This window comes from Enoplosus armatus, chromosome 9 (genome assembly GCF_043641665.1).
Source record: "Enoplosus armatus isolate fEnoArm2 chromosome 9, fEnoArm2.hap1, whole genome shotgun sequence".
Classification (NCBI taxonomy): domain Eukaryota; kingdom Metazoa; phylum Chordata; class Actinopteri; order Centrarchiformes; family Enoplosidae; genus Enoplosus; species Enoplosus armatus.
Genome location: NC_092188.1, coordinates 8,649,549 through 8,658,803, shown reverse-complemented (window position 1 = coordinate 8,658,803; position 9,255 = coordinate 8,649,549). Strand labels below are relative to the sequence as shown.

The 9,255-nt window shown below is 40.4% G+C and overlaps 1 protein-coding gene across 2 annotated transcripts in view; it reads left to right on the top strand.

The window, feature by feature from the left end:
- Window positions 1-469: 469 nt before the first annotated feature.
- Window positions 470-9,255, top strand: part of arhgef1 (Rho guanine nucleotide exchange factor (GEF) 1) — a 28,075-nt gene continuing 19,289 nt past the window's right edge. For both annotated transcript variants that reach the window (XM_070911296.1, XM_070911295.1), the window contains exons 1-6: window positions 470-534; window positions 4,889-4,975; window positions 5,113-5,226; window positions 6,823-6,921; window positions 8,715-8,757; window positions 8,886-8,991. In XM_070911296.1, coding sequence (XP_070767397.1) covers window positions 508-534; window positions 4,889-4,975; window positions 5,113-5,226; window positions 6,823-6,921; window positions 8,715-8,757; window positions 8,886-8,991 — 476 coding nt within the window. In that variant the 5' untranslated portion in view covers window positions 470-507. The remainder of the gene's footprint in view (window positions 535-4,888; window positions 4,976-5,112; window positions 5,227-6,822; window positions 6,922-8,714; window positions 8,758-8,885; window positions 8,992-9,255) is intronic.

The following is a 9,255-nucleotide window of genomic DNA, read 5'->3' as shown; positions in this document are numbered from 1 at the left end:
TTCTTCAGCATGAATTTATCTGTCTTGTGTATGTGTAAAGAGCGTTATTGTGGAGAAAACAGTTTGCTCAAATCTAACATTGCTTGTCACGTCACTGTGTATTCCACTTTTGATTTAAGTGTGTGCAACCAAGCTTATTAAAAGAGATGCACCGATACTACCTATAGCTCTTGGTTTGGATACTTCTCTTTAATCATTTCTCTGTTATAGACAATGGTGGGGTTAAATGTCTGTGTTGTGGAAGTTCTTTTTTACTGAATGAAGAAGATGATAAAAACACAGAATGCAACCGGTGTGCAACAATAGGCTGTTGGCCACTGTTTGCCAATCCACTTAATGATGAACTTTGCTCTCACATATGGGCACACTTTTACTCATAACACTTGGTGGTGCCACTTAGGTGGTGAATAAGCACTGCACTGTTTTACCTGGTCCTGGTCCACTAAACTCATCACACTCCCCTCTGACAGTCACTGATTGACAGGTGTGGGCCCCTCCGGTTGCGGCATGGACGCTGAGGATACCCACTTCGGGGTGAGGTCACAGTTTGAGTCCTCCTCTCTTCTCAGCCTGAGGGGTTTTACTAAAACAGCAAATTGTTAGCTAACAGCTAACAGTTTCACAATGGGTATGGGGTTTGCATAAGAGCTGATGTAACTGTGTCTCAGTTATTATTAGGCTGCAGCGTAACATCTTACTGACCTGGTGGAAATATGAAATGCTAAACTGCTGCTTCTTAGTCTAAATGTTCAAGAAGTCTGCTTTTTCTTTTGCTTATGTACAGTATTAGATCTGGGCCTGATCGGCCCAGAGGTGGAGAGGAATGCTGAGTTGTAAAGACCAGTTGTCATATAACACACACACACACACATGCACACATGTACACTGGCAGCTCCCCACTATCACATAGGAATGGCCCCCTCCCACATACGTGCTCAGTCTTAACCCACACACACACACACAAAGGCACGTACGCTTGATGGCTATCATTGGATTGATGCCACCTGACACTTAGTTAGGACTGGAATGTGATGGGAGGGAGGAGAGGGCAGGGTGGAGGGGGCAGCTGCCGACTCTCAGGAGCACCAGAACTGATCTCTGCACTCCTGGGACGCTCTGTACGAATACTGTATACTCTTGGTCTTTCCTTTCTCCCTCAGACACATCTGTATCAGCTAGGAAAGACCATCACAGTTTGGAGCTTATGCCAGCTATCATATAATAACGGAGGTGAAGAAGAAGAGGGTCTGGTTACTGTTGAAATTCATAGACCGTCTCCATCTGTTGTCTGAACTGTGCCATATGCTGGAATGTACCACTTGGCTCCTTCTAGGCAGAGGAGGCTCCCACTCCTGCCCCGCTACAAACTCTTTAAATGCAGAGCAGAGTTGACCTTCCCTACTTCCTACTTCTTAACTGCAATTAGCTTCCCTCCTGACTGCTCCAATCTATCTCTCGGAGTATGTATTATGTATGTATTACAGTAACGCCGATATCAGCCAAGACATAACAATAACAAGGGATTGGCTTCAGCATCTCCTGTAATGAGGAGGCTGAAACGCTGTGATCAGTGAGTGATTCTATGATATTGTGAAGGGGCATTTTATTTTTTTAGGTTTTATTGACCAAACAATTAATCGATTAATTGAGAAAACAATCAGCAGATTAATAATTAGAATAATAATAATAATAATAATAATAAGTTGCAGCCCTACTCACATTTATTTAATTCTGACACTTCAATTGACCCTCACATTGGACCAACACAGTGTGAAAATGGCCAACCTTTACCGAGGATTTGCTGCTTTTCTATGTCTGAAAGTAAAGTGAATATATTTGCGTTTGGACTGTTAGTGGGACATTTTTCATTATTTTTTTACATTTTATCGATCAAATAATTAATCGTGAAAATGATTGGCAGATAAATTGATAATGAAAGTATTTTTTAGTTTCAGCCCTAATGTAAATCATACGGTATAGCTTTCACAGTCACCAGAACACCTATGGGAGATATTGGATTAACTGTTTAGACGGCGCTCTTCACCACTACCAACACATAAAGTGTGGCCCGATGTCTGTCTGTGTGCCAACTGTCAAATTAATATCTCTTCATACAGACCAAAAAGTGGAAACTAAATGAAGTGAATACAAGCGACTGACATTGTGCAGGACTTCTGGTTCCTCCTCAGGTAACAGAGTTTTTGGTCCTACACACCTGTCATCATTAAAAGTGTACGTTGTGCAAGAAAATAGTCGAGCTGTGACAGTGAAAGCATTTTATCTTTCCACCAGGAAATGGCTTGATCTGCTTTTGCAGCATTAGTCAGTTGTAGCTGTTGTTGTCATGGTGACATAACTTTGTGTTTGTTTGGGTAAGGTGACGTTGGCGGTTTTGTTTTGATAAGGTGCTCCGTGGTTGGGGGTGTGTGTGTGAAAACAAGGAGCTGTGTCCCTGTGTGTGTGTGTGTGTGTGTGTGTGTTTATGTCTATGCAGATGTGTGTTCATGGCTCTGACAGGCCTGTGTCTCACTGTTTGGCTAACCCCTCCCACGCATGCTGCTCCAACACTGGCCTTTCTCAACCCGCAGCCCACTGGATGTGACCATGAATGAACACATTCTCTCTCTCTCTCTGTCCATCTCACAGTTTCTCTCCCCGACTATCAGCTCTGCCTCTCTCTGTGTCTCTTTACAAGAACTCACCTTGACCTGCATACCACTGTACACTCACACACTGTATTCAGGCCATCAATCGAGTCATGGTCGTGTACACAGTCACATTTACTTATAAACTCTAACCATTAAGTGATTTTTCAGTTCCTACTTAATAACACGATCTGCAGCATAACCGCACATACACTCATATATTTATTCATGCTCTGTAGAACATGCAAACATGTACAAAAACATGCTTTAATTGACTCACACAAGTCTGTATTCAAATGTATTAACAAGTCTGAATGCATTGTTAATTCTGCATATCCAGTCAGAATAATTTTGAATTCCTATTTATTGGGGGAAACACATCTAGAGAACATAGTACGAAATAGAAATACTTCTATTGCAGTATAATTTTAAAACAAACTCAATTTAAACACCTCTTTTGGATAAAATAACTAGGAATCAGGAATCAAATGGATAAAATATCCGACAATTCAAGTTATGTTGTCACATTGATGCAACATGAATCCAATATTTCCATAAAACTGTTCAGACATTTTCCCTCATTTGCCTCATACAACCAGAAATATTTAAGGTTTTCACAGTATAATAATAAACTTTATTTATTATTGTTTATTTATTTACACTTTTCCAACCCAAAGTTACAAAGGGCTTTATAACATGAAGCCAAACAGACAACCACAGTGGTGCAACAAAATGAAAAATAAAACAAGACAGGCTTAAAACACGTGGTCAGAAATGACAGGATAAGATAATGAATAAAGAATAAAGTAAAATCAGGGTGAGCTGTACGATTTTAAGAAGTCATGTAAAAGAGGACGCAGGCTCAGCTAAGTGCATCGTATTCCAGATCGCCCTGGTCTTTAGCCTCGACCCTGCTCGAGGATCTCTGGTTACATGAAGGTTTGTATCGTCATATCGCCCCAACCCTGTACTGAATAATGACCCTCAGGTACTGTTATTCAATACCATCATACAAAATGGAGATGAAACTTGGATATGTCATATTAACTGTATTCTTAACTCGCTCCTTACTAACAGTTTCTCAAGGCTTTCTTCTTCCTATTAGACACACTTTTTCCTTTGACTCGTACTTACACCTCTTTTACTCACCTAGCAGGGGACAGTGGTAAATGTTGTAGCTGTTGGGGTTTTTGATGTGTATTTTCTGTGGTTGTTTGGGTGTGCCCTGGTAGCGGCTCTGGGTCAGCGGCCTTCAGAGGGCTGAATACAAGATCTATGTGTTATTTGGGTGTTTTGGGTGTGTATGTGTGCAGGGGAAGTGGTGTGGGGGTAAATTGGTCACCTGTTCCGATGCATTTTTTTTTTCTCCCATTCATAGATTTCAAAGGCATAAACCTTTAATTTCAGATTAGGTTAGTTACATTTTTAGACCTGTAGGGTTTACATCATGGCAGCTAGAGGAGTGTTTTCCTCTGAGTGTGTCACTGAACTCAACATTCGTCTGAAAAACTATTTCCAGAGGCCAAATTGGGCCAAACTTCAGAGAAAGCTCAAATCGAAAATGCTGTTTTGCAATACATGTTAAACACTGAATTATTCCCCCCTGATTTCAAAACCTAAACTAAATGTTTTAGTGTAGCCTGGGGGTAGGGGACTTCAGCATTTCACAGAACACCCCCATCTTAATAAAATACTCAAAATTATTTAGTTAAAAACCTTTTTAATTGCTTCATTATCAGTTCATTATCATTCATTATCAGTGTCCCATTCCCAGTAGCCTCAGGATTTATTTGAAGAGAGAGCTTAACTGAACCCAAATAAATATTTTAAATATTTCATGCTTTGTCAGTTTCAGTTTCCCATATCATGAATCGTCATTTTTTAATAAAAATGTAGCAAAGTTAGTTGTCAGTGAAAAAAGACAAGTCCCATATTGTGCCTGTGGCTGATGCTTTATATTTCTTTGCCTTGCTTGGCTCACATGAATCTGATCCTGCTTCAAGGACCATTATGACACATCAGGTCCGTCAGAGACGGGCGGGTTTTGGATGCCAGGGCGTTTACCCTCTTTCCGCTTGATGTTATTTTTCACTGGGGAAAGTTCACTGTGTCCAAACCCTAATCTGGCTTCATGTCTGGCTCTGCTCAGCGGGGGCTCAGGATGTCAAAGAGGTAGCCTACCGGTTCAAAGTATAGCACATGTTTGCTAATTGTTTTCTTCCTCTCTCTCTCTCTCTCCATAGCAGGGTGTGTTTGGGGCTCATTGCTCTAACCCAGCCATGAGCATCATCGGGGCTGAGGACGAGGATTTCGAGAACGATCTGACTGATGTGAGTGAATAAAAGAGTGGCACCGGACAGCTGTGTGTAATTTCATCATCACCTCTCAGCTTCATTTTTTGTTTTCCTCTGTCTCTCTCTCTGTCTCTCTCTCTGTCTCTGTCTCTGTCTCTCTCTCTCTCTCTCAGGTGGTGGATGACCAGTGCACACACTTCAACAATATAGACCAGTTGAGGGACCGGCCGACCCATCTGCTGGTCTTCATGCAACATGTCATTCTACAGTTTGACCCTGCTCCCCTGGTGAGAACTACAACTCCCATAATGCAACAGCATGTCTACGCGGAACACGTTTCAGCCAAGTTTTCCTGTCGTCCGTCTCATACATTAAGTCTGAGGCTTCAAGGTTGCTTTTGCTGTCTGTGTTGACATGATGTTGCAGTATATGTGTGTGTGCTTAGGTATTCAATTAGGCAGAAAATGAATCAATAACAATTTTGATTGAAAATTAGCTGATTTTGGTTTCTGGAAAATCTTATTATATATTAAACATTTCATCAGTTCATGAGAACATCTGTGTATCAACCAATAACAAAAATAATCATTAGTTGCAGCTATATTATGTATACATTTGGACAGAAAGATACCTGACACATTTAATAAGGTCAGTATATAGTAGCTGCCCATACTGATCTTTTTGCATTTTGCCTGTATTTGATAGTGTTAGTACAAATACAGACAGGAAATGAGGAGAGAGAGGAGCGGTATGATGTTCACAAGGGTCCCAGTTGGAATTGAACCAGAGACTTTGCCGTTAAATGGTATTCATGGAAGTTGAATGAACGATTGTGGCATCAAATAATTATTTTAATTAATTTGCTCAGAAATGAAAACTTAATTATTTGATTGTTGATGATTGTTTATCCAACTTCATCAATAGAATATCATTTTATTGCACATTCCTTTTATTATTACAACCTGGGTCTTATTTTTTTGGTTATGATAACATTTTGCTCACAAACTGAGATATGTGTCAGCTCCACATTAGGATAAACAAGACGAGCAGTCAGACAGGTTCTAAAGAAGTCCTAGTTTAGCGATCTATAAACTGATTCTGATTCTGAAAGCAGCTAGAAGTAGAACCAGTTGTTAATGTTACTCTGCAGGTTTTCTGTGTGGTGACAAATCTTTGCCTACGGCCAAGTTTTGGACACGGAGATAATCACAGCGTCCTCAAAACAAATGATCAGACAGATAGTTTTACAGTAAATAGAGAGTCATTTGATGCGAAAGAGAAGCCACTCTAACCAGAAAGATGCAGTATTTCACCTGATAGATCAAAGTGAAATCATGATGACTTTACAAGATTCATTGTGCAGCCGTAGTTTGTATGAATCACTTGAAACAGCACAAATTCCCTATGAGTTTTTACTGAAGTGTGGATTAAAAGACTTGCCCCCGTGTGTGTGTGTGTGTCAGTGCTAATATAAAGCATGCCTGTCCTTTCCCCTTTGTTCTGCATGCAGACACCGTGACCCACCCAGGTACTGTTACACCTCCCACAGTCACGACACCCTCCCTCACTCACCCTCTCCTTTATTACCCCTTTAGCTCTACCGCTTTAGGGATAGTGGTGTGTGCCCACTTGTGGCTGAAATGAAAATGACTATTATTTGATGAGATGTTGCCATTATGATTAAAATACCAAATTAAGGATCTTGATATTGAAGTACATCAGGTGACCTTAAGTGAAATTAAGTTTTTATATATTATGATATATCATACGAGTGTGTGTGTGTGTGTGTGTGTGTGAGAGAGACCTGGCACAGAAATTTAGGAATGCATTGATACAGCATACAGGACATTAAAAGCATCTTCCGTGCGTCTCTCCTCTCTCAGCTGTGTTACCTCCATGCCGACCTCTTCAGGAACCTCAGTGCCAAAGAGACCAAGAAGCAATTTGTGGAGTTTTACAACACGTTCTTGGACAAGGGTGCAGTAAGTAGCGCACTACGCCTCATTTCCATGTAAGAGATTGTCCGTACGCCACTTGGATACGTGGATACGAACGGACTTCAACAAATTCACTGTATTGTGTATTATTATGTAATACATTATGTAGTGTGTGATATGTTCAAACAAAAACACAAAACCTTGCCTGCGACCATCAAGGCAGGCAGAGAGTGAGGGACTAAACACTGATAACATCAATCAATCAATCAAGTTTATTTGTCACATGTAATCATCTAAGGTACAATCACAGTGAAATCCCACCAGCTCCTTCAATCCACATGCAGACACATGCAGTGTTTAATTATCATGCACTTATCTAGCCTATGCTTATTAACATTATTAGTCTGATGACCTGTGAGTGTGTTTGGACTTGGCGTCCTTTCAGCTCTGTGTTTTGTTCTTAATGTCCGTCTTGGGTTTGGGGAAGGAACTCGCGGCTCTCTTTCAGGTCGGTGCAACTTGTTGAGTCTGTGAAGACCTCCATTGCACTGTTCGGACTCCTTATTGTGATTACCTTAACAGATGTTTCAGATGCTTTATGACTTAAATTATCAAATTTAATTGGTTTTGTGGTTTTAAACCCTTCCAATAGTCCTATAATGATAGTTTGGGATTAAATCTTTAGACTTCAGACTCTCCACGGTCGCTCTCTCTTTGTATTTTCTATTTCTGTGATTCGTAGCTTTAGAGAGTTGTCAGTTAGTCACTAATTCTTGCTCTTTCAGTCTTTGATGGTGTGTATTATATAAAAATCAAATCAAAAACATGGCAGCGTTTGCAATATAGATATGTCTTTTCTCGTCAATATGAATTTGACATACTGTGCAGCTGCAGTATGTCTGCTCTGTTTGCTCTGTCTGTGTTGCATCCTTCACTTTCTTTTTTTCATCGCTCCTCCCTGCACACCTGGCCTCTGTCACTTCTCTCATATTTCCTCCTCAGAGCTCACACACTGCACGTCTGTCACTCGCTCCCTGTTTGTCCGTCTGTCCGACCCCACAGCTTCCTGTCAGGATCGTGGGAAAGCCCTCTCGTAGCCTCTCTTTTTTAAACCTTCTTTTGTAAACCCATTGACTTAAAGTTGGCCCGTGTGGTTATTTTCATGTCAGTGACTGAGCTTTATGTCTCCCATTTGGAATATTATTTCTAATGTTTAAGTGACCCCTTGTGGTGATATGTAGCTACTGCACACTTTATTTGGATTCTTATCAGTTATTATCAGACACTAGACTGTTTTTCCTTGGGTCAATACATAATAAAGAAGCAATTATCCATTCAGAGCCGGCTCAATGGCCAGTTTATTAGGTACACCTTGATAAAACTAATGCAACTAATGTTTTAGAGATGTGTTGATTCAACTTTATGGTCATTTTGGAGGCTGTAGTTTCTGGTGCTGTTGCACTTTACAGCATTACCCAGAGAAGTGTTTCTGTTATTTAGCCTGCCCTCATTGAGTTAAACAGGGTGGACAAAATAATAGAAACGCCCGTCTGTATAACAATTCAACAGCAGCCCAAACTGCAGCCTCTAAAATAAACATAAAGTTGAATCAACACCTCTCCAAACACAGAAAATTATATTCTTCATTAAGGTTTATTACAGGTCTGTTGTATTAGACTGCATTAGTTTTAGCCATGTGTACCCAATAAACAAAACAAAAAAAAGATTCAGTCCTCATTTATAATTGCTTTACATCGTATATTTACTGTAAAGATAATATTCTTATTCTATTTTCTTTCTGTCTCTGTACCTATTTTGTCTTTTGCTCCACAATATAGATTCTCAGAGTGGCAATACCACCGATTATATCCTATGACTTGGGTAAGTTATTTTCCTGTGTTGTATTTATCAAAAGTCATTATATATACTCACACCTCAGCCCCGCTCCCTGCCCTCTTCCCTGTATCACTACTTCTTATTCACTCGCTTCTCCTGCCCCCTTCCCCAAGACCGAACCCGTCCAGATCTGCTCTCTGAGGACACCCAAAGGCGTTATGCTCAGGAGGTTCAGGGCCTGCAGGCTGCTGAAGTGGCCAAACAGCTTGAAGATTTCAGGTGAGAATCCCCATTCTGAATTCTACTCAGCCAGTCAAGCACAGTTTTTATTATACCCCAAATATTTATTTTGTAAATCCACAAAATTTGTCACAGGTCATGATCACAGCACTCTCCCACGGGGGGGACCTTATGCTCTTAGGTTTGATCGTGATATGAGTATACTGCAATGTCACTCAGGATGGTCTCTGCTGTATATACTGTACTCAAACGTAAAGAGAAAAGGTGTTTAATTTATATTTATTATTTCTCATGCTTCTCACA